Here is a 26,218-nt window from a genome sequence, read left to right on the forward strand (position 1 = left end):
CGAACACAGACTAACACGGCTGTTACTCTGAAAGGTGTCCTAATGCCACTGTCTCCACTAACATGTAAGGAAAGACTGTAGGAATGTCTCAAGGAGTACAAAAGCACAAAATTTCACCCAGGGAAACTTCCAGTGCCTGCCAAGCATTACAGACAGCAATAGGCTAGTTAGGCAAAAAAGAAAACCCACAAGGCTGCGTATGTCCAGAGTTTGCTGGATAATGGAAAACTGCAAACATCAGCACTTCAGCTTTGCTGGAAGCCAGATCGTGAATAAAATATTTCTCTGTGAAGGGATTCCCAGATGGCTTGAAGCTCTACCAGGCAGCATTCTGTACAGCAGTCACTCATGTGGGAACGTTGTGCTAATGTAGCAAAGCTGCTTTCACAATAATCCATTGTTATATTGCGTTTAAAAAAATCAAACACTTGGGATTCCCCTGTGCATTTTGTGGAGAGCAAAAATTCTCTTAACTTGGGCATTAGGCCTAACCTAGAAGTAATCAGGTAAAGGAAAGATAAACAAGGAGCCCTTCCCCAGTCGGCTGACTGCTGAGAAGAGGCGGTTATCATAAGACTGGGCACTGTGCTGACCAGCAAATCTGGCTCACTAAACAGGGAGCATCCCAGAGGACTGAAGAAGAGGTCACTGTAACTAAAAGGAGGATAGCTTCCTCTTGCCTCTTTAAAAGGCTTGCTGAGAGGACTATTCTATGTCCATAGATCTAAAAAGACAATGCAAACCAGTTTTCCCCAAACAAAAAGCTGCACATGATTCAAGATGGAAAGGAATGCCCTTGAGATAAGCTGGCTATTGTGGAGTCTGCAGAGTGCTGAGCCAACATAGTCCCTCGTGTTTTTATATTCTTTAGTATGTATATTGCAGTAGCATCTAGCCCCGGCTGAGAGCAGGGCCCACGTTTCTGTTCGCTGTACAGTCACATATAAAACTGCCCCCCTGCCCTAGAGATCTTACCTAACTAGACAAGACAGCCAACTGGTGGGAGAGCAAACAGAGGCACAGAGAGGGGAAGTGACTTGCCCAGGATCACACAGCAGGACAGCAGAAACAGAACCCAGGTTTCCAGATTCCATGTCCTGTGCCCTACCCACTGGACCACACTGTCTTATCTTTCCCAGGCCCTCGCTGAAGTTGCACTGTCCCCTTTCCCAACAGGCTGGCAGTCAGTGTTCTGAATGCTTTGTGAGGAAGATGGTTCTGCTTGCATCAGCAAGCTTGCAAGGAAGCTCAGCCTTGCAAGCTGCTCCGTATGAACTGCCTGCAGACTCTGCAGTCAGTGGGGTGCCGAGTGATGCAGAGCGACATCCTTGTGGAGCAGCAGAGTCCAAGCTGCTGACGTCTGCTATTTGGGAGAGGGGCAGGTAAAAGTCCCATCTGCACTGCAAAAAATGGTGGTGGGGGACTCCACTACAGCACAGCAGTGCCCTTGCACAATTTGGGTCAGTCTGTGGCCTAAGGAGACTGAGCAATGTTTTCACTATGTCCCTGAACTTCTGTGCTACAGCACACTGCAGGCCTTTAGTACTGTTTAGGAACATGGTTAACACTTAGGCTATCCCATCTGATCCCAAAACTTATGTCAGTCATGCTAGGGCAGTGCCATATTACAACTGGTAACCCAGGTTAGTGTTTTCTGTCCCGTAGCAGGAGCCAGACTGCTTAAAGCAACTCCAGTCACATGCTGCTCTGAATGTGGCTTTCTTCTAGGTCTATTTTTGTTGAAGGGAGACTCAAGGACCAATGACTGAGAATAAGGCTGAGGTGCTTTCCAGAGGATTCCCACAAACTAGATGTTTTCATACAGCACCTGCTTAGGCCAACGTAATATAAATGCCAAATGCGCCCAAGAGAAGCAGCAGCTAGGTACAATGCTGCAGCAGCAGGCCACAAGTGGCATAACACCCCAAGATCTGTGTTGGTGGCAGTTGGAGGGGGAAGGAAAGGTGATGGTAAACAGCCCTGATTAAGATTTGATCAGTGTGTCAAACTGCATTCCCTCCAAGCCATGAAACAATAGCCTGTCCTTGGTACAGAAGCCTCATCTGTTACTTACATTCATGTTGTTCGTAGGGCGGATACGAAAGGCGTACGGAGATCAGTATAAAGAAGATAAAGAGAGGCCAAGCAACTTCAATCAGCAGCTGAAACTGGAAAGAAAAAAAGACAACAAGTATTAAGATTTCATATTGAAAATACCGAGGGAGCTGAGATCACAGTACAATCCACATATTAGTCAGAAATATTGTAAGCTTCACACTGGCTCTCTGCGTAAGTGCTCTTAAAGAGTCAGTGGATTCTCTGTTTGCTATTGATTCCAAGAACCTTTTGGGGCTGTTAAGTGCCACTTACACTGAATATACAAAATATACCATAGAGGGCTTACTTCTGGTTAACTTCAGTCTGTTGGGCGAAGAAATGACGCTTACCCCCAATGCATCTCACAGCCAGCTAGCTGAAACTTTGGCCTCCTATGTTAAGGATAGCTGAAAAGTGCAGTTCACCCACCCCCAAAGCCCTAAACCTTTACCCAAGAACCAGGGACTCAGTTCCAGCTATTAGTTACAGCACTGTGTACCTGGAACATCACCACTGATGGCACACATTAGAGCACAATTGATCCCATACTGTCGTGTTTGGTCTACAAATTATTATTTATACCTCATTAGTACCTACAGACCCCAGTACAGACTGGGGGCCATTTGTGCTAGGCACTGTACATATGTAACCCACACACCTCCTGGGTGTGGTGTTCTGTCCCATCTAGTGGCAGGCAGGCGAGATTCATATTCTCTCTCTCCTGCCCAGGTCTGTCAGCGTTACACATATACATAGTGCAAGACAGTCCTTGATGCAAAATCGCTTACAACAATCTACATGGACCAGACAAAGGGTGGGAGAAGAGAGTATTATCCCTATAGTGTTATCTGGATGGGGGACTGAAGCAGAGACATCGAGTGAATTACCCAAGGTCAAACATCTGTGCTGGAGCTAGAAATTGAACCTAGAGTGTCTGTGTCCCTGTCTAGTTCCTTCCTCCCCTGAGTTTTGCTGCTCAGAAAGCTTGCCTACACACTACATGCTAGCCCTAAGGTAAGATCAAAAATAAGTTGGTCTCCGTTTGCGTTTTAGAAGATGGTTTTGGTTGCTGGGTCTGTTCCATTCCTCATCAATCAACTCAAAAAACCGAACATCCTCCTTTTGCTTCTAAAACTCAGTGGGTTTCCCTCCTGCTAATTACATGCATCACTTTTCATCAATAGTTCACGTGTAAAGGTGGGGTTAATTTACCCATATTTGTAAAGGGAAGACAGAGGCACAAGGTCACACAGGAAGTCTAGATTAGAACCCAGGACTCCATGATAACTACTAGATGATGTTGCCACCCGTGGAATGCAAACAGCAATGAAAACTTCTAAATATACTTCCCCAACTCCAGTCCAGAATCCTTCCAGGATAGAATCATAGAATATCAGGGTTGGAAGGGACCTCACGAGGTCACCTAGTCCAACCCCCTGCTCAAAGCAGGGCCAAGCCCCAACTAAATCATCCCAGCCAGGGCTTTGTCAAGCCTGACCTTAAAAACTTCTAAGGAAGGAGATGCCACCACCTCCCTAGGTAATGCATTCCAGTGCTTCACCACCCTCCTAGTGAAATAGAGTTTCCTAATATCCAACCTAAACCTCCCCCACTGCAACTTGAGACCATTACTCCTTGTCATGTCCTCTGCTACCACTGAGAATAGTCTAGAACCGTCCTCTTTGGAACCCCCTTTCAGGTAGTTGAAAGCAGCTATCAAATCCCGCCTCATTCTTCTCTTCCGCAGACTAAACAATCCCAGCTCCCTCAGCCTCTCCTCAGAAGTCATGTGTTCCAGTCCCCTAATCATTTTTGTTGCCCTCCGCTGGACACTTTCCAATTTTTCCACATCCTTTTTGTAGTGTGGGGCCCAAAACTGGACTCAGTACTCCAGATGAGGCCTCACCAATGCTGAATAGAGGGGAACGATCACATCATTGCCATGCACACTCCCAGCATTAGTCCAACTCTGCTCCCATTGAAATCAGTGGGTGTTTTAGCATTGTTGGACAATGTAGCTCCTCTGATTTACACCAGCAGAGGATCTAACTCAATGTGAGGGGACAGTTAGATAGTGAGATCTTGCAGGGTGTATAGGCCTGCGTACAGCTGTCTGATTCTTAGATAGCTAGCTATCTGCAAAGGAATAGAGTAGCAAGAGGAGGAGGTGCTGAATAAGGGAAGTTGAATCAGAACAGTGTGTTTTTGCACAACTGTGACCCCTGCCCCTGGTTTTCCTTTCCTTCCCCCTGCCCTGGGAGCAGTCAGGATACTTTATACTGGACAACTTCCAACAGCACAACAGTTATACTTGAGTTGCACACGTCAGGCTGAGCTTTGAACCCAGCTTTTGCAATGCAGCTCAAACTCACTCCAACTTGGAAGCGAAGTTGTGATAGGAAACGTAGGCGGTGCTGGCTCATTACAGGGGTTCTTGTGGGATGTAAAAATGATATTTGATCTGTGTCCACACACACTGTTTTCTGGGTCAGATCTTTGGCTGGTGTAAATCAGAGAAGAGGTCACTTAAATGCACCTATGCTCATTTACACTAGCCTCTAACACAGAATTACCAAGCTAGCCATGAAAATGGTGTAGTGGGGATCCTTTTCCTCTCATTTTTGTTTCTATCACGTAATATTCTTCCCCTCTTGGTATTGCCAGTCAGATCCCACAGCTGGATCATTAGCAAGATAAAAGCCTTGAGGACAGGCACCAGAGAAGGCACTAAAATTACTCTGCCTGAGGCCTTCATTACACGTTAACTAACCGTTCATTAAAAAAATTATTAGCACTGTATCTTATCCAATGGGCTAGTAGCCAGGAAAACTACAGCACAGAAGCTATCCAGATGGTACCAAAAAACATGAATTAAGACAACCAAGAACACAGCACAAGGAAAGAGCCAGAAGGCCATTTTCATTGACAGTCACACGGTTCACTAATCTTCTATATTGGTCACTACGTTTTTGTGGTATCTCGAGAGGTCTAATTATGTCCAGGTTGCCCAATAAACTGATATATTCTGCCTGGTCAATATAGATTAAAACTAAAACTAAATTCCTTTACCCACCTTCTATTTTGTTCAGAATGCAGGACTCTCGGAAGGCCTGGGGATAAACAACGCTTGAGATACAGGGGTCAGTTCCTCAGCTAGTGCAAACCAGCATAGCTCCACTGACATCCATGGAGCTCTGTCAATTGACACCAAGGGAGGATCAGGGCTTATATAGGTTTTGCATAAGAAGGAGAAACAGGGCTAGAGATGAATGGAGAGAACAGCCCTATTGGCCATGCTGCAGCCCTCTACGTATAGGAGTAGCTCTGCTTCAATCAGTTCACATAAGGCCTAGAGCAGGTATTCTCAGCCTTCTCCATGGAAGGATCCCCCTCAAAATCTAGCAAAATGTGCTGGGCACCTGTTTTAAACTGCAGGGTGAGGACTTATGGGCTAGAGGAGCAGGTTCTGTGTGATTGGAGCCGATGCAGAATGCATGAAGTGGGAGAATCTCGACTAAAGAGAATTTCCTGGCTTCATCAGCACTCTTGCCATCACTGAGACGGCCAGAAAAAGCTAAAGTTCGCTTGACCTCACTTCGTTTGGTTTTAAGTACTGTAGAATGGGATAAACTCAGTCCTGAAGTAAATGAGTGAAGTCCCGTGGCCTTCATGGATTTATCCCCTGCTTATGTTGGAGCTCACTTGGGTCTTCTACAACACATTGAAGCAGACACTTTAGGGACACAGTTTCCATTTCCACTAGTGAACATGACTGGCCCCCTCTCTCTCATAAGTCAGCATTTCTAATAAGATTCAGGCCTGGCCATTTGGCAACTTCTTGACATTTACAAGGGTCATACAACTTATCAGGCTACTTTCCACCCCCAGTCTACATAACGCATCTCATGCTGACTTTGCAATTCACACTTCATCAAGGTCAGATCCACCACAACAGTACTGCGCACCACAGCTCCAAAGAAAGGGCTCTCCTATCCCCACTGGCAGAGACACCCAGGCAAAAGCCCTGGAGGGCACTCCAGGGTAGTTCTTGCTCTAGAAACCACTGGAGCTACACAACAGGCTGAGGCAAGACAGGCCCTAGTAAGACGTGATGAACCCTGAAGCCCCACACCTGACCGGATTAAGCACCTGCCTGGAATTCTTACAGTGCCACCCTATCCGAAGGCAGGTCTGTGCACACGGCGCCACCATGTCAGCCACTTAAGACACATCTCGCACTCGTGGTATTGAAAACAGCACTGAAAACAGACACTGGCCAAGTGTGCCGCTCCTCGCACAGTGACGGGACCACACGGAGACCTATGGATCTGCTACTGCCTCTAGTTAACAGACGAGGGATGAAGTCCTGGCCCCACGGAAGTCAAGGGAAGTTTTGTGAAGGACTTTAATGGGAGCAGGACTTCCTCCCTGGCCACGCAGCTGAAGCTCATGCTTTTAGATCCAGAGGCCCCAGGTTCAGTCCTGACATACAGCCTGATCGGCAGGCGAAGCACCACCGCAAGCGATGCCGTGGTCACTGCACAAATGCTCAGCTGAGGTGAGCTCCACCTCTTTGTGCTGCAGGGGTCTGTCTTTTCTCACGAGTGGGTGGGCTTGGATATGGTTGTACTCGGGATGCTGGCCCACAAGTTCACACTCTTCTGACTTCGGTTCCAAATCTACAAGGTGCTGAGCGCCCTCAGTTCCCACTGACCAGGTCACCTCGACACCTTGCAGGATTGGGTCCTTTCAGAGGCCTAAAAATCAGACTGTCATATTAATATGGACATTTTTACAAGATTACATCCTGGACCAGTGTGTCTTGCTCTCTCTCTTCTAAGTCTGGTGGGTTACGAGGCTGCAACTTAGGCAATGGCTCAAACTTACTGTCTGCCTTCGCCTGTATGTGAAGTTCTTCCATAGCAGCAATCCCAGCTGTGTCCAGAAAGCCATCTTCCTTCAGCAAGCCCCGGAAGCTCCCCGGTGCAGCAGCGGCAGGGTCCACTGTGGCTGGGCATTCACTGGAGAGGAAACACTAAGTTACAAACAGAAAGCAAACGAACAAGTCCACGTTCTGATCTCCCGCATGACACTTACATGATACTCTCTTACACTCCCACACCCGTGCTGACTCCAGTGCTGCTGCCAGATTGTTCCATCCTACCCACACCAACCCTGTGGACAGCCATGGGTGCAAATGAGTGCAGACTGACGCATAGCATCGCCTCCCTAAGGGTTCCAAGACTAAACCCACCATCCCCAGGAGGGCCATTCCCCTGTTTCCTGCCCATCAAATCTGAAAGCAAAAAACAACAAAACAAAACCAGGAGACAAAGCTCTAGTTACTTACAGCTGCTTGGAGAACCTCATTTCAGGTTAAACCCTACAGAGATCTTGTAAAATGGCTTTGTGTGTTCCCCTCCACATGTTTTTTTTATAATGGTGAAAAACCAGCCATTTGGATGGGAGTGCAGCTATTTTAAAAGCTTCAGCCTCTGTCAGCAGCATCACTCGCAAAAGGCAGCACCAGAAGTGCCCATAGTGGGGGGAAACATTGGGTCAGTCAAACAGTTCTCCATATGGCACACAATAGGCATGTCAGGGCATAGGCAACAGCAAATGCAGCTACACTTGATGGGCAAGTAGAAAAGCATCTCTTCCCAATCTTGCTAGAGAGGTTTAGTTACATGCTTGCTAAGATGCCACTGATGCATCTTCCTCAACACGAGAGGTCTGATCAACCAATGCTCTGCACCTTGCAGAGCCATTTACAGCAGTACTGAGTGTAAAATGCTCCCAAATCAATATAGGAATTGTGAGCATGGTGCTTTCTGACCTGGTAGCATGTCACACTCACTTTGCACTGGGGTAAGGTGACTACACAAGGGGCAGGATAACAATCAGATCCCTAGTATTTATATTGCTGTCAATTTCGGACTAGTACAATATGTTAATAGGGTGGACTTTCTAGGCTATCAAAGCTTTAACCAGTTATTTAAACACACTGAGCTACAGCTACCCCTGCTTGATATTACTTACACGGAGAACACACACGCCTTTGATAATCACCTGACAGTGCCTCAGCACTGAGATTCTAAATTGCATTCCTGCTTGCAAAGTGCAGTGAAAGCATTCCCAAAATTCATCAACAAGATATGAACATAAACTTGGGTGAAATTCTCCGGCCTGTGTTATACAGGAGGTCAGACTAAATCATCATAATCTGGCCTTTAAAAATCTGAATCTATGAATGTCCAGACTAATCAGTTTTTTAATGTTGTCGAAGACTAAACATCAATATCACAATTATCTCCTTACAATATGTATGATAAATCAAGTTGCTGCTGGAAATGGTCCAACTTGATTTATCATACACATTGTAAGGAGAGTGATCACTTTAGATAAGCTATTACCAGCAGGAGAGTGGGGTGGGAGGAGGTATTTTTTCCATGCTTTGTGTGTATATAAAGAGATCTTCTACACTTTCCACGGTATGCATCTGATGAAGTGAGCTGTAACTCACGAAAGCTTATGCTCAAATAAATTGGTTAGTCTCTAAGGTGCCACAAGTACTCTTTTTCTTTTCGCAAATACAGGCTAACACAGCTATTACTCTGAAACCTGTCATTTTCTCATAATGTAACTACCAAAACCAATTAAACCAAACTGCTGTTATACCAAATCCCTAGGGTGACCACGGTGTTGTAGGACAACAGTGCTGCTTAACACTAGCAAATGAGCAGGAGAACACGAGAAGAGGCTCCCTATAACCACCACCAAACATGGATCTAAGAAGTGATCAATCTCATCCCATAGTCACCTCAGTATATTGTCAGGATAGGTCCATTTACATCACTGGATTCTCCAGGATCTAGAAGTGTTCTTTATCCACAGCTGCCCCTCTCCAGTCAGAAAATGCCTTGGTGCTCTGTGCAAAGGGAATGCCTCACTCTAGATTCCCTCTCGTTGGACAACTCCGCCTGGGACGTTCAAGCCGCACATACATCTGGTGTGTGGCAGTCCGAGACATGCTAAAAACAAGGTGCTGACAGGCTCTGCAGAACATCCAAAGGGAAAAATCTGGCCTCTGACAAGGTCAAAGGACAAGCTTTGGCCTCCAAGGACTCCCCTCAAACACCTCCCACCAACAGCATGCTCGCTTTCCTGCTTGATAACAGAGCCACGTGGCAACCTCTCTGTGACGTATCCAAGTGAAATATTTCAAACTGCAACAAAACATAACCCAGAAAAGAAACTAAGGAACATTACCGTCCCCTCTACCCACTCATTGCTGCAGGGTATCCAAAAGCATTTTCTTTACAAGACTGAGCGAACAGACATGGATTCTCTGTGATCACTAACAGTACAAAGATGACTCTAGTGAAATGTCCCAGCAACTACATAGAACTCTTGTTTTTCCAAGCATTTGCCACACAGTCACCGTCCCTGGGCCATGAATCCATGATTCCCCCTTTCCTAATTCCCATTGTAGTACAGCAAAAAGGATTCATCCCTTTCTTGCATAGGGCCTAATCTTGCACCCATTAAGCAAACAAAAGTTTACAACTGAGCTTACCCTAGATTCGTTTGCTCTAGTGCTCAGTTCAACAGAGGCAGTATGGAAATTCAAGCAATCATTTATGGGATGCTTCTGCTGAGAACTAATCACTAGATAGTTGGGATAATCCACTTCAGTGGAAAACCTGAGGCCTGGAATGGGAGCAGGATGTCCCACAGGACAACAGGCAAATCCCATGCCCAACTGTCCAAAGCCCAGCACTTGGAATCTGGAGGCAAAACAGCAAGAACTGACTTTGTTAGGAGCAAGAGATTCAATCAGCTGAGTGTAACTGGACAGTGGGAAGTCTGGGCCAAAAATCCATAGGATGGACAAAGCCAGGACTTCCCAGATAAACTAGAGGGTGCTACATGTGTTATTCCAAACTGTGCACACCTGTTCACGTCCACCTCTCAGCCATCTACAACTACTAATCCGATGACTACATACAGAGACATCCTGAGTATCTGTCAGACATCAACAGAGATTGGGCAAAACACTTCTGTGCATGCCTAAAGCTGGCTCTGATTTTAACTGACTTGAGAGGCTGACAGAGCTCATTCATTTGTGACATAATCTAGGTAGCTCCCCAAATTCACTACTAATGCATCAGAAAATTCTAGTGGGTAAGAATCTCTTCAGAATGACCCCCCTTAGCCTCCTTCAGATATTTCAGACATTTGTTTTTCCAGCAGTCAAAGGACGAGAATTAAACCACCACCTATTGGAAGATCCTTGCTATAGCAGACACCAATAGGTCACCTAGAGTTGAAAGTCCATCAGCATTTCCACCCTAACCTATTCTGATGGGTTTTCAGCACAGCTGTAAAAATCCAGGCCAACTTGCAATGGAGAAGTGCAATGCTACAACAGAGTTCAGCCAGTTTCAGCAGGGACTTTGCCTTCCCCCTTCCAGTAACATTTTGTGAGCCATTAGTACATACCATGAACCCTAAAAGTACTAAATGCAGGAGTGGAGGCATGCAAGTAAACTTTTGTTCTATGCATTCACTAACTATAGGCTAAATTCTCTTGGTGTAAACTGAGGCCACCCTATTGAAGTCAATGGATAGCCACACATTGACACCCACAGACAATTTGGTCCTTTCAATCTATGGCATAATTTGTTTTTAATATATCCCATATTCTCCAACAAGACAGCAAGAAGTCCCTTTACTGTGGCAGATGGTGCTGTCTGGAGTGAGCTTTATTGGACACTGCTGTCCTACATACACCTCACCACAATGCATAGAGCTTACTATTGCAAGTAATCCAGCTATTCCCACATGCAAGAATCAACAGGAACAGGCCAGCAGAAAAGATTCTGTGATGTATTTGCATAACCTTCATTTTCATACCCACTTAAGAGACATGAGCTCAACTGCCAGCTCTGTCACAAGCTCCCTGGACGTCCTTGGGCAAGTCACTTCTCTTTCAGTTCCCTCAATGAGACATCAGGATAATAATTCTTCCTTTGGTTGTCTTGCCTATTTAGGATTGTAAAACCTTCAGGACAGACACTGTCTCTTACTAAGTGGCTGTATGGCACCTAGCATAATTGCAGTTGGAGCCTTTAGGTCCTACCAGAATTCAAATAAGAACTGATTGCTACTTGGAGCATGGAACTGGGCTGTGACTGCACTCTGGAGCAGTGTTATTTCTATGCAGAGCAGTCTCTGCACAGAGCCCAGTCATATTAGCAGATACAAGGGAGGGCTGAGAACAATCTAAGGTCTCTGCTAAAGAACAAGCAAGAGCAGATCTAATGGTCAGGAGGCCCCTTTGCACTTGATCACAGGAAAACACAACAAGACTCTTAATCCAGAACCAACTGTGGTGCGGGAGGTTATTCTCTATCCTCAAAGAATAGAGTGTGTATTGGGTTTTATGTGAATAATTTGGCAGAGAATACTCTGCCTAAGCTCATGCACAACTCCATGGGTTCGGCTGTGCACATCACTATTCTGATACCTAGCCGAGGGGAGGATGAGAAGACAGCTCTCTGGCCACTTGTCTGTACAGGGTGCAGTCTGCCCTACCAGCAATTGGCTGAATATCATCCACATGCACTGAAAAAATCCACAGGAGGGAGCCAGGTGAGAGAAATTTGTAAGTTTCCCCCTCACAGCATCCCCCCAGATCAATCCATTGGGTGTGGGGGTGTTAACCCCCCCAATCACCAAATTAGTGAGTGGTTCATGTCACAGCTCCAGGCAACTGCACTTGTTTTCTCCCTCTGTGGCCTGCCCAGGATACCGTAGGCTCCCAGCTCCTCATTCATCACTAACTCTTGGGTAGAGACCCACGTTTCCAGGCTGCCCAGCTCCCTGCCTACACTGATATTTGCAGCAAGGCATCGTGCCTAAACTAGTGTCTGCATGTTGCTTTCCCTCCAGACTCTATGAACAGTTCAATGGCCCACAGTTATAAGTTACTACACAGCCCTTTCTAACAAGCAAGCATGCTTATTCTTAAGATGAAAGCATTCGAGAAAAATACATTAAAAACTATAAAAATCCTACACGTATGCTAAAAAGCTTATCGGAGATCACCCTAACTTCAGCCTCGGACTCTGGTACCTGTTATGAGTTTGGAAGATCTGGTGTCAGATCTTCCAAACTCACAACAGGGTTCTCTCTGTGGTTACAAGTTCATAACTGTTTCAGATTAAGAAACAGAACCCTGACAGGGCAGCTCAGCTGATTTCTTTATAGAGAAATCACTCTTGAAGTGCCAGATGAGAATGGACTTTTGGAACCAAAAAAAGTGGTTTGCCTGGGGAATGGCTAAGGGACAGTGAATGCAAATACCCCTCCTGCAGTTATGCACAACCCCATCTTTTTGTAGCTTAATAACTCAAAAGGTCTCCAAAGAATATTGCAGGAAATTGCCAAATCTGTCACAGTGCAGCCGACAGAACCAATGGATCTCAGACAATCTGCATGGGCCCAGAGCAGTCTGTCAAATGCCTCTGCTCTGGCTCATGGCTATATGGCCCCTCTCAGATGCTTATTTAGCACAGGTCTAATGCAACTGTATGGTCAGGGCTCCCTTTATGCCTTAACTCTCCATAGGGAAAGTTCTATTGCCTGAATAGAAGAGTAGGAACTGCATATAAGAAAATGCAGCCTGATGCCAGCTGTTACCCTTTCACTGTTATCCATGCCCTTTCCCCAGTTTGTTCCCTATACCTCTGTCTGTTGAGTGGCTCTCCAACCCTACAGAAGGACAGGAGAGATTTCAGAGCAGAGGCCCCCCCATCTGCACATGCCATCTGAGGGATGATCCAGCAGTGCAGCGGAAATCAGTAATTTTAGCAATAAACTATCACAATGGACCATCTGTGCCATAAGAGCTGCAGGTGCATTGACAGCAAAAGGTGTGCTTCTCTTCACCCTTTATTACTGGCACAACACTCCTGCACTGCTCTGAATCAGAGCGTTCCAAAGTGCCTCTAAGCCAGTCGGACAGGAGTCCCCAACACCGGACCCAGTCCGAACAGAAAGCTGCATTTTACAGATTTAGAATTTAAACAGAGAAAAAAGCTGCAGTGGCAGAGAATCCACCCCTGCCTCTCTTCCCTCCCCCTTCCATTCCTGGTGTCTGTACTCAGCAAACATACAACAGCCTTCAAAAGATCTATCTGCAAACAGTGCAGCTGTTTGCTCTAGGACAGGGAAAGACCTTTCCTCTAGAAAATAAATCACTATTTAGACAGGAAACATAGCAAACTAATCAAATCCCAGGGGATCCAGATGTTTCAGAATATTGATAATGGGCTACCGAGCCTTTAACCTACAGACAGCTGTGACCAACAGCTATTACCAACTGATGGGAGTTCAGTGGCCCATGTTAAATAACTTCAGGGGCCTCAGTCCAGTGGTTAGCGGGCAAGAATCCACAACCATAACCACTACAGCTGGCAGCTCTCCAGAGGCCAAGGACTGAGGGGCCATGGAGACTGACATGGTTACACCAGGACAAGTTTGAAGCACACTGGCTGGACAGCGTGGGTTTGCACTGCCACTCCCAGTGCTGTCCCTGATGACAGCTGCCTGAGTTATCTATTCAGCCTCTTGCATGAGCAGGGAGGATCAAACGCAGAGCCCACTGAAATCAATGGTTGGCTTCATCGGCTTTGGATCAGGTTCCAAAATGAATCTTATCAAACCAAACCAGAGTAGCCATAAAAACAATTCAAGATCTGGAGAAAATGCCTTGCAGGGAGAGATTTAAAGAGCTCAGCCTGTTTAGCTTATTAAGAAGATTGAGAAGTGACTTCACTACAATGTACAAGTACCTTCTCCTGGGAGGAAGAAGATACTGAGGGTTAAGGGGCTCTTCAATCTAGCAGACAAAGGCACAAGAAATCAATGGCTGAAAGCTCAAGCCAGATAAAAATGTGTGCTTTATTTCCAATTTGAATTTAACCATGATAGGGGTTAACCATTAGAACAAGCTACCAAGGGAAACAGTCGAGTCTCCATCTTGATGCCTTTCTGGAAGTTATGCTTTAGCCAAACACAAGTTACTGGGTTCAACATAAGGGTAATTGGGTGAAATTTAATGGCCCGTCAGATACCGGACTAAGTGAACTAATGGTCCCTTCTGGCTTTAAATTCTGATTCAATGCATAAAATGTCTTATTTACTTTCCTTTAAGCAATTCCAGGTTGGATTTGATAAATAATCACAACAAATCCTGTATCTTGGCAGGGGGTTAGACCAGATGACCCTTGTGGTCCCTTCTAACCCTGCGATTCTATGATTAGCTTTGCAAAGCCCTTACTTGTAGTATTGTGGTAATGCTAGAGCTCCCCACCCAGTGGGCCAGGTGCTCTACACATAAATGGAGAGAGACCATCCCTGCCACGAAGAGTTAACACTCTGAATAAACTAGCCAAAGAAAGTGCTATTATCCCTATTTTGCAGATGGAGAACCGAGGCACAGAGAGATTAAGGCCTCAAGCCTCAAAAGTGTTTAGGTGTTTAACTCCTACTGGAGTCCATAGGAGTTATGTGCCTAAATACTTCTGGGGATCTGGGCCTAAGTGACTTTTCCAAGGTCACATAAGGCACCTGCCAGAGACCTGGGAACTATATGCAGCTCTCCTAAATCACAGCCTTCAACCTTAGCCATCTGCCTGCAAGCTCTTCAAATTAGACTTCAAATTCCAGCTTCTCCCAGCACAATGGGATATAGAGGGTAGCTTCCAACAAGTAACATAGCAATGTGCAGAAATCTGGAGAAAAGCTTATATTAAAACTAAACAATTACAGTAAACTCTCCAACTTTAATTGGACCGGTGGACTTAAAGCAGACAACTTTAGGCTAAGTTCTGTTCAAGTCAAGTGAGAAAGGACAGCTAACAGCATGTGTACACAAGGTAAGCTCTCATTTGTATTGGTGCTAAAATGGTAATGAATTCCATAGCAAAGGTGTTTGTATAATTCTTTGGGTCAACGACTACAGAGAGCTCTGAATGGTAGTATCTATTATGTGCTCAATAACAGCTCACACAAAGACTTGGAAACTCTTGAAGAACAACTTTCTGAAGTGTGCAGCTGTCAATTGGATTGGGCGCTGGGGTTCTCCAAAACCCTTCTCTAGAAGTGCCACAGAATTGTCAATTTCCACCTGGAGGGCCAGTGGAGATGGGGAGTCAGGACCCGGTTTGACAAGTCAGTCAAACAAAGGTACTTTGATGGCAATAAAAAAAAAAGATACTTGGTGCTTTTAAAACATCTTTCCTCTAATGAATTTGAGTCAAGTTACAGAGAGAGTTGTTAAAGCATCACTAGCCTTATTTTACAAGGTGGGAAACAGAGACACAGAAGTTAAGTGACTTACCCAGGATCACCCATTAAACCAGATGCAGAGCTGGGAATAGAATCAATAGACCCTCACAGTTCTCAGTCTCCTGGTCTAAGTACTAGAAAGCACTGCAGCATGCTGAAGTAGCATAACAGTATCAGCTGTAGATAAAACAAGGAGTCCTTGTGGCACCTTAGAGACTAACAAATGTATCTGGGCATAAGCTTTTATGGGCTAAAACCCACTTCACCAGATGCATGGAGTGGAAAATACAGTAGAAAGATGATACATATTTTAACAGTAGGGGGAAATTAGCATGGGGAAATTAGTTTTTAGTTTTTGTAGTGACCCATCCACTTCCAGTCTTTATTCAAGCCTAATTTGATGGCGTCCAGTTTGCAAATTAATTCCAGTTCTGCAGTTTCTCATTGGAGTCTGTTTTTGAAGTTCTTTTTGTTGAATTGCCACTTTTAAGTCTGTTATTGAGTGACCAGGGAGGTCTCCTACTGGTTTTTGACTGTTGTAATTCCTGATGTCAGATTTGTGTCCATTTATTCTTTTGCAAAGAGAATGTCTGGTTTGGCCAATGTACATGGCAGAAGGGCATTGCTGGCACATGGCGGCATACATCACATTGGTAGATGTGCAGGTGAACAAGCCTGTGATGGTGTGGCTGATGTGGTTAGGTCCTATGAAGGTGTCCCTTGAATAGATGTGGACAGAGTTGGCAACGGGCATTGTGGCAAGGATAGGTTCCTGGGTTAGTGTTTTTGTTGTGCGGTGTGTAGTTGCTGGTGAGTATTTACTTCAGGTTGGGGGGGCTGTCTGTAAGCGAGGGCTGTCCTGTCTCCCAAGATCTGAGAGTGAGGGATCATCTTTCAGGATAGATTGTAGATCCTTGATGCACTGGAGAGGTTTTAGTTGGGGGCTGTAGGTGATGGCTAGCCACATTCTGTTACTTGCTTTGTTGGGCCTGTCCTGAAATAGGTGACTTCTGGGTACTCTTCTGGCTCTGTCAATCTGTTTCTTCACTTCAGCAGGCGGGTACTGTAGTTTTAAGAATGCTTGATAGAGATCTTGTAGGTGTTCGTCTCTGTCTGAGGGATTGGAGCAAATGCGGTCGTATCTTTGAGCTTGGCTGTAGACAATGGATCATGTGGTGTGATCTGGATGAAAGCTGGAGGCATGTAGGTAAAGACTGGGAGTGGATGGGTCACTACAGAAAACTAAAAACTAATTTCCCCATGCTAATTTCTCCCTTCTGTTACTCACACCTTCTTGTGAACCGTTTGAAATGAGCCACCCTGATTACCACTACAAAGTGATTTTTTTGTCCTATTGATAATAGCCCACTTTAATTGAATTGTCTCCTTAGAACTGGCCTCCACCCTCCCACTGGGAAAGGCAACTCCCATCTTTTCATGTACTGTTGTATGCATCTTCCTATGGTATTTTCCACTCCATGCATCTGATGAAGTGGGTTTTTAGCCCACAAGAGCTTATGCCCAAATAGATGTGTTAGTCTCTAAGGTGCCACAAGGACTCCTCATTGTTTTTGCTGATACAGACTAACACAGCTGCCCCTCTGAAAGCTGTAGATAAGAGCTGTGAACCTACAACCCTCTAGCTGTGGCACAGGACTGCTATCAACTGAACCCTAGAGTCACTGGAAAACAGCTCTTTCAGAATTCCCAAACACTAGCTTCTATATCACTCAGGGTTTCCAATTAGGCAAACCCATCCCCCATTTCCTATACAGCCTTAAAACTTCAGTCTGCAAGAGCTCCTCTCCAGCAGAAATCACTGGTTTATATTTGGAGCTCTCCTTTTTGCAGGGCAACCAGGGAACTGCTGACTTAGCAGACAATAGGGAAGCATTTAATCACACAATAATTACTCTTCGTTAATAGTTATGGGCAAGATCCTCAGCTAGTTTACATCATTTCATGTCAGCTAACAATCTGGCCCTACGTGTGTTAATAAACAGATCCAAGTCTTGTTCTCTAACACTTAATAAAAACAAATTCATGTTTTAACCAAGACTAAAGTGATTTGCCTGCCATCTAAATAAATGAAAGCAGCTTGAAATTGGCTGTAGACTACTAAAAAGGAAAGAAAGCTTTGTGCTCACCTGCAGTGTGTATGGTAATTTTCTTTATCCCCAACTCTTACCAGTTGGGAAGTTTACAACTGGAAGCACAGTGACAAAATAAGAAGTTACTTAAATAATCTCAGTTCACATAGTGATTCAGTCTCTCTAGTCTAAACAAAACTCCTTGGCTTGATGCCCATATCACTTTAAATAGGATCCCTTCAGGATACATATGCCCAGTGAAAGTGAGTAAGGGCCACGAGGGGAGGGGGAATGTAGTGAGCAGGGCTAGGGTGTTCGGTTTTGTGCAATTAGAAAGTTGGCAGCCCTAACCACTGGGTTACTAGTACCTCCAGGTCTTCTTTTGAGGATGCCCTTATTGCTATATAGCAGTTTCTCACCTTTTCCTTTTGGGATCTTCCTGCTGACATGGCACATCGGTGGGTTGAGGGCTGACCCCTGGTGCCATCTGACTTCCCCTTCAAAGGGACTTTAGTTCCAAAACATGCTCAGCATACTCTTAGGTAATCCTTATAGAGCAGTCACTGACATTATTAAATCCTCAGATACTCCATATTTCCTCAGCACTGGTGTAAGCATTCTCCTGTCCACTGTATCATATGCCTTTTCTAGGTCTGTAGAATCCCAAATACAGTCCTGGTGGTACTTAGACACTTCTCTCTCATGTGCCGAACTACAAACAAGGGATCTGCGATTCCTCATTTTTTCCTAAAACCCAACTGTTCTTGTTCAAGGAGAGGTTCCACCACCCTCCTAGTCCTGACATCCAAGGTATATTCAGTAGCTTTACCCCATGTGCCAGTACCTCTATCCCTCAATAGTTTCCAGTCATTGATGCTTCCTTTTTTGTATACAGGCATCAGGATAGACTTGTGCCAATCTTTGGGAATTTTCTTGTCTCGCCATATGGCTTTAACCACTCTGTTCATCCATTTTGTGCCTCTCTTGCCCAAGGCTTTCACCAGATCCAGCATCACAGCTCTCTGCCTTACTAGGCTTTATTATCTGGACTGCAGGTCTCACCTATTCCTCCATTAGGTCAGGCTCAGGCACCACACTAGGATCACATGTTGGCAACTCTGCCAACGATTTGCCTCATTTAAAAAAGACTATCAAAGGATTGTTTCCACCTTTCCTTCACTTATTCATCATTTACACGTGTTTACAATACCATCCTCCATTTGTTTGCCTCATTTTTGCAGCGATACAGATCTTTTTGCAAGTCAGCTGTGGGTAGTTTACACTCAGCGTACAGGAAATCTAGGACGTTCTCTTGGGCCTTCTTCACTGCCTGTTGGCAGCTCACTTTGCTTCTTTGTATTTGCTTTCACTAGCACTCAACAGGTTCATTCCTTTCTCTTTAAGTACCATTTTCTTGTTTCAGTTGCTATCTGCACATCAGTCCACCACTGCTCCTCTCCCGCTTGGTTTTCCCCATCTGCATCATCCACAAACCTCTGACGCCACAATCCATGTTCTTTGGTGGTAGTTCCACCCTTCAGCCAATGCCAAATCTTTTCCCGGATACTTTACTCCACTAGTGAAAACAAATGCAGCTCCAATGGGATTGAAGGAGTTGCACTTGCAGACATCATTGAACTTAAAATATTACACCCCAAATGAAATTCGTTAACCTATCATGCACATTCCTAAAGCCACTAGAAAGACGAACTGGCTGAGATATTGAAGCTCTCTTATTATAAACTAAAGTCCCTGGCTGTCCTAAACTAAAAGGCCAAAATCTAGTTTATTCTCTGTGCCAGGTAAACATAGGGAAAGCGAGGTTCCAATCTGCCAAGATACAAAATCAAATAAGATAGTCAATTAATCAGTCAGTGCCAAAGATCCAGAGCCCATATTAGCTGAAAATCTCTTTTTACTGCCAATGAACGTGCTGGTCTCTGTAGCAGGATCTGAAAAGAGTAGTACACATCCTACTGACGCCAGAATTGAAGAACTTGGGCTCTGCTCAGCCTTGATCTCACAGTAACTCTGTTCTAAAAGAGCCAATGTATCATGCACAAAAATTGCACAATCCTGATAAAAATCGACTTCTGCAACTGATGGTGCACATTCAGACTGCAGTATTAGGTGCAGGCTTCACCCACTGAAGTTCAAACATCACAGTCATTTTTGTTTTGGGCTTTGCTCTCTGGGACCAATATGCCACAAACTATCCTAGGTCAACTGCAGTAACTAGCGGCAAACACATCGTTTTTTGGTGAAGAGGGAATTCTTTAGTGGTGTTTTTGGGATTCACCAACACTACCAATAATTTGTCAGGGTTACATTTGTGGGGATAAATTCTGCTCTTAAGCAAACCACACAATTCCATTTAAAAGTCAGTCCACGAGCATGGGTGTCACCATGGATAAGAATCACTGAACTCACCAAGAGTAAGAGACCAAGAAATGGTTCCAGAGCAATGGAAAAGTGGCATCAGTGTCACAATAGCAAAGCCTGGTGACCTAAGGGACTAAGTGGCAAGGGGCTACATGCCTTTCTCCTTGCAGTATCCTCTTAAGCAGGATAGGGGAAGTGGCTGAGACAAAACTAGAGGGAAGAGCAAACTAGATTGACCCAGAAGATCCCGTATCGACCAGATTTCCCTCTTAAGAATGATCTTGGAAAAGAGCATCCAATGGCAAAAAGCCACTTATCATAAACTTCACAGATGTCAAGAAAGCATTCAACATTACAGTTCACTCTGGAACATCCTGAAGTGCAGTGGTATGCCAACAAAACCAGTTCTCATCCAGGCTTTCTATCAAGGTGCAGCTCATACAGTTGAAGTAAACTGCATCCGGCTTGAGCGAACAGTTCAAGAGACACTGGCATAAACAACCATGTATTCTCTCACCTCTACTGTCTGGCACTGGTATTGACTTCATTATGAGAAAAAAAAGTGTAGACAAATACAACAGTCATCACATGGCCCAACAGGGCACTAAGAACATCTGCCATAACAGGTGTGCCATTGGGCAGCTGGAGGAACATGCAAAAGGCTCCAACAGAAAGAATCCCTCCATCAAACAAGACCCAGACAGGGAAAACTTATGGGACTTAACAGAGGGCCTACTAAAAGTAGCCCAGGATAGACATGGATGGCGGAGTTTTGTTCAAGCCCTAAGCTACATCCCATGGCTCAGGAAGGATTCAGATTCAGAAAAGAGCAGAATTTTCTCCATTAACTTTAAAGACTAAACACTGGCTCAGGACAATTTTTTTTACTTACAATACATAAAATTCCTCTTATACAGAATACATGATATAACCTTGTTTTTCTAATACACACTTCAATTTTCGGAGTTTAGGGTTTTATTTTCACACACAAAATATATAGAGAGGTGGAAAGTCCAAGTTTGGTCAATTAAAAACAATGTTGCTTCAATATTGCTTTCTTTTTGAACTACACAATTCTGTGCCTATGCAGAAGGACTGTGAGGTTCAAAAGGGAGGGAAACCCAGCACAGAATACCAGTATAAACTACCAGATGGAGGAGAAAGAAAGAGACAAAGAACTGGCTTCAAAAATGAAAATACACATAATGGTCAAGCATTTACAAGTTGTTAAGAAGGAGACTGTTTGTTTTAACAGAAAAATAGGCTCCATCCATTTTAAATACTGAGAGCAAGATATCCTTAGTTGATTGAGTTGGCAACACTCCAATGAAGTCAAAGGAGCTAACCTGGTCTGTATCTGCTGAGGATCTGGCCTATGCGTGTCTGGGTACTGCAATAAATCCAGACCGTACCATGTGTGACTGGGATTGAGGAGAAGGATCTAGAATGTAGCACTAGTGAAATGATGACATGAACCTGGGATGGAGGCTCTGGAAAAAGAACAAAGAGGACAGGAAATGAAAGGGGGGGAAGGCTTCAGGGACAGTAAGAGGTAGTCTGAGGGAATGGGAAGACATCAAGAGAAGAGGAGGTGGTGTCCATCCCCTGTAAACAAACAGGGATTAAAGGTAAAACCCTGACTCCACTGAAGTCAATGGAAAAAACCCCTAGACAGCAAGAATTGCCAACACAGTTTAATGGGGCAAATAATAATTAAAAACACATTGTATTTAAAAAGGAAGACAATTGGTCAACAGGAAGGGAAACATTTTTCTTGCAAAGAAACAGTTTTGAGACACTTCTTTTTTAGGTTAAAAAGGCAGAGTTATGTAATTACAGGACAAGGTCAGTTCTGTTAGTGGTCACTTTGACCTTTTAGAGCTACCTGTTGAAGGCCACGTGGAAGCTGGTTGACAATCAGGCCTTAGTTTGTGCCCCCACAAACAGATGGGCCGAAGCTACTGCTCCCAGAACAAATGGTAGGTAGGGGTGGGAGTTTGGGCCTAACTCTGCTCCCACTGAAATCAACCGGGTGAAACTCTTGACTTCAGTGACAGCAGAGCTAGGCCAAGGCTGAGAGCTTTGGAAAATACCATGCGAGCAGTTTATTAATATTTGCATCCACAGATACAGATGCAGCTTTGTGCAGGCACAGAAAGTACCTGCAAGAGCAGAGTTCCTTTTGGAGAACTTGGGCCTTAAACTCAGCAAGACGACATGGACACAAAGATCTCCCCAACCGCTGTCCTCAAGGAGATACACCCCTCCTCCCCCCACTGAGATATGCAGCTCTCCCAATTCTGAGAAACACTGCGCTCTCATGTGTCTGGCATAGTGTCAGCCCCTAACTTTAATATTATTTGTATTGTGACAGCCAGAAGCCCTAATTGAGCTCCCCATCATCCTAAGCACTGCACATATCAGCGGGTGGGATTGAACCTGGGACCTCTGGAACTTAGTGCATGAGCCTCTACTGCATAAACTAAAAGCCAACTGGCTGTTAGTGAAGGCTGTAAAGCAGACTCAATCTCTCTAAATCAGTGCTCACCAACAAGTCAATTGCAATCTCCGGTGGTGGAACGTGGCTGCCGCTAAGGCAGGCTCCCTGCCTACCCTGGCCCCACACCACTCCCGGAAGTGGCCAGCCTGACCCTGGCAGTAGGGCTCTCCCTCCATGCACTGCCCCTGCAGCTCCCATTGGCCGGGAGAGCTGTGGGGGTGCTGCTTGCAGAGAGGGGCAGAGCCCAGAGCCATGTGACCCCCCACCCCCAGCTAAAGCTGTAGAGCAGACTCATCCTCTCTCTTAGTGATCTCAGTGCCAATAGAGGGGACAGAACACCACAACCAAGAAGTGTGTGGGTTATACATACACACAGTAAGACAGTTCCTGCCCCCAAAACCTTATAGTTTAAATACAAGATAAACTGCCAGGATTGTTAATTAGTACAAAATTTAGTGAGAGGTTTTTGGGGTGATACTCCACAAGTTATTTCACCTGGGACAAATGATCTGAGGGTAATAACTTTTGGTCACTTACAAATCTTTTCTAGGGCACCACTAACTTGGTGTCTCAGACAAGAAAACCAGATTTCCTTTGAAATGCTCTCTGGACTCCGGTCAGAGGCCCGGGCTTTGTTTGCTTATTCCCAAAGAATATACCTTTCAGTCTAGCCCAAACTGGTACAGTCTTGGAACTACTCTTCTTTTTTCCTGTCTAATGCCAACTGTTCCCTAATGAAGTTAACAGAATGCAAAATGGTCCTTTATTGGATTTAGCTAGCATTCTTCTAAGCAGCACTCCCACAGAAAATAACTAACGGGCATAAGAAGTCAGCTTGAATGTGGATATTTATCCTGTTTAAACTACAGGCTCTGATGTTCATTCCTATTGTAATCTTTAATCCACTGCTCAGAAGAATAAAGTGCTCTGAGTGTTCTTTATCAGTCCATGATGTTAGGCCGTTTTGTCAGAAAAACTGCATCAACAGTTTTCCATCCTACCCTGCCTCAGTCCTTGAGACAAGATCACAGGTCTTCGTCCAATGACAAATGCTTTAAAAAAAGGTAGAATTAGCCTTTTTAAAGCCTACCCATAACAGAACACAGAGAAAAAGTCTATGAACATATTCCATCAATAACCGGGACATGGTGACATTAACATTCTTTTAATGTCCTGCATTTTCAGAGGACTTACTGTGTGACCAAGAAAAGTCGACTGAAGTTCAGAAGTATGGCTAAAGTCTGGAATGTATTTTTAATATTATTGATCCTGCAAAAGAGAGCAATAATACATATCTAATGTATATTCTTAACATATTCTGCAACTACATACATGCTGGGTATCTACACACAAAAATAGATCACAATAAAATGCAAGTTCCACAGTCAAATTCTCAGCTGATGTAAGCTGGCAGAGCTCCGCAGAAGTCGATGGAGCTCTGCCAATTTACACCAAGAGAAAATTTGGTCCCTAGCATCACCACAAAAAGAAAGAAAATCTGGAGGTAAAGTAAAAGATTAGGACTGATTCTGCTCTCACTCACACCAAGATAAATCAAAAATAACACAGTCGATGTCAATGAAGTTACATGGAGTTTGATCAGTCATGCCCTTTGTGCCTAACTCCTCATTTAGGAGTGAAGTTCCAACCCTGTGCCAGTTGTTAATGAAACATCATGAAAATTAAAGCACATCTGTTTTCTACTGTGACTAGTGTTGGGTTGTACATAGGATCCACTGCTGTACAGTGTATGCTGTGCTGTTTGGGTTTTAGTATTTTATTAATGTGGCCAGATTTTCAAGAAAGCTCAGTTTCCATTTAGGCCCCAGTTCAACAAAGCACTTAAGCACACACTGGCTTACCTGATTCACCCCACCTGAGAATCCGCCCTAAATGTTTCCCTGAGGTTAACACATTTTGTATTTAGGTTAAAACTATATTTTGTGTCTTTAATTTTTTATTTATGTTTTTAAGATCGAAAACAAACAAGAATTTGGAAATGTTCATTTGCATTTTTATGCATTATCTGTACTAGAACCAAAAGGAATTTTTGGTGAAAACAATATCAGTGGTTTTCAAGTTGCAACTTGAATCTTGTTGCTTTATTTTGACACTTTTTTAAAAAAAAATTTACACTCCATGGAAAACCAAACATCAGTGTTTATAAGAGGCTGATAATAGGTTATACTGTACCAATTTAGGGTAATCAGCTATAACATAGAAACAAAGGATGTAACACTCCCTTAAAGTTTCCGTCGCTCACAAAGTAGTCCTGGGACAGATTTTGATCTTGTATGCACCTGGAGTAACTCCACTGACTTTAAAGGATTGACATTGCTGTAGCGGAGATCAGATTCTGACCCATCCGGCTTTCACATATCACAGTGGAGGAATAAATGCAGGGAGCATGAACTATGTACCCCGCAAGAACACCTAAAGAAAGTGAACGACGCTGTCCAGAAGACTAGAAAGCCCGCCCCTCGTCCCAAGCACTCCTTGCTATTCTGCACAGACACGCTCCGGCGCAAGGGCGCTGCGCCCGGCGGGCGGGCCGGGGAACCCGGGGGAGGCGCAAGGGCGCTGCGCCCGGCGGGCGGGCCGGGGAACCCGGGGGAGGCGCAAGGGCGCTGCGCCCCCGCTCCAGGCTGTGTCTCCATTTCCCCCCCTCTCTTTCGCGGGAGCCCTTCCGTCTTTCTTCTCGCACAGAACCGCGCTGCCTCGGGGCGGGACGCTCGCCTGCACGAGCCCCGTGTCTCCCTTCCGGGCGAGGGGCCGGTCTCCCGGCGAGAGCCGCCTGGGCAGCCCGGCCAGGATGCGGCCGCCCCGGGTTAGGTCGCGGAGGAAGCGGCGCTGGCAGGCCCGGGGTTACTCGCGGTCAGCGCGAGCGGATGGGCCCGGGCTCCCCCCGCGGAGGTCCCGGGCCGGCGCGGCGAGCCGGGGCTCGAGCTGGCGAGCCGGGGCTCGAGCTGGCGAGCCGGGGGCTAGCGCAGGAGCGATGCCCAGCCGGGGCACTGCGTTTCAGGGAGCAGAAGCGAGCCAACAGCTGGAAAGACACGGGCGAGGGAGAGAGCCGGGGGAAGGGGCAAGCCCCGTGTCCCGTGGGGCCAAGGGGAGACGGGGACTGCCCCAGAAGGAGCGGGGGGAGCAGAGAGAGGCGACCCCGCAAACAAAGCTCGAGAGGCGCCGCTCCCGGCGCGGCGCAGCCCAGCCCGGAGACCCCCCCGCCCCAGTCTCTCCAGGAATCGCCCCCAGGGCAGCAAGCGCCAGCCGAGCCCTACCTGGCTGTCGCTGTGGTCTCCCGGCTGCGCGGAGCCCCCTGCCCCGAGCGCTGAGCTGCGCGGCCGCCCCGACCCGCCGCTGTCCCGCTCGCTGCTGCTGCGAAGCCGGGGACTCGAACCCGCGGCTGCTTTTATAGCTGGCCCCAGCCGCGCCGCGAGGTTATTGTCGGTCAAACGCGGCTCCCGCCTGCGGCTGTTTATGTCGGGCCGTCACTCACGCGCGGCACGTGGAGACCCGGCCCGCCTCTTAAAAGGGCGATGCGCGCCACCGGCGGGCCCCGGCCGCGCCGCCTCTAGCGCAGCTGGGCACCCTGGGGGGGCTCGAGCCACCAGCTGCTGCCGCCGCTGCAGCAGCGCTACCGGGCGAGGGGCCGGTCACCCCGCCCGCAGCCCCGCCCCGCCCGCGCGTGCGTGGCCTCCTAGCCTGCCCGGAGTAGCTGGCCAGCAGTGGGGAGTCCCCCTGGTTATCAGGGGTTCTCCACCCCACTCGCCAGAGGGTTTCAAAGGGTCCCCTG

The 26,218-nt window shown here is 46.0% G+C and overlaps 1 protein-coding gene across 4 annotated transcripts in view; it reads right to left on the reverse strand.

The window, feature by feature from the left end:
- The window catches only part of ABCA1 (ATP binding cassette subfamily A member 1), a 135,939-nt gene extending 110,078 nt beyond the window's left edge, over positions 1–25,861 (reverse strand). The window contains exons 1-3 of one of the 4 annotated variants that reach the window (XM_077817924.1): positions 25,704–25,861; positions 6,985–7,118; positions 2,075–2,168 (exon numbers count right to left, since the gene is read on the reverse strand). In XM_077817924.1, coding sequence (XP_077674050.1) covers positions 2,075–2,168; positions 6,985–7,050 — 160 coding nt within the window. In that variant the 5' untranslated portion in view covers positions 7,051–7,118; positions 25,704–25,861. Of the gene's footprint in view, positions 1–2,074; positions 2,169–6,984; positions 7,119–8,917; positions 9,139–25,703 lie in introns of those variants that run through there. The other 3 variants (XM_077817926.1, XM_077817925.1, XM_077817927.1) reach the window with 3 other exon arrangements.
- Positions 25,862–26,218: the final 357 nt, after the last annotated feature.

Source organism: Eretmochelys imbricata, chromosome 5 (assembly GCF_965152235.1).
Source record: "Eretmochelys imbricata isolate rEreImb1 chromosome 5, rEreImb1.hap1, whole genome shotgun sequence".
In the NCBI taxonomy this organism is placed as follows: Eukaryota; Metazoa; Chordata; order Testudines; family Cheloniidae; genus Eretmochelys; species Eretmochelys imbricata.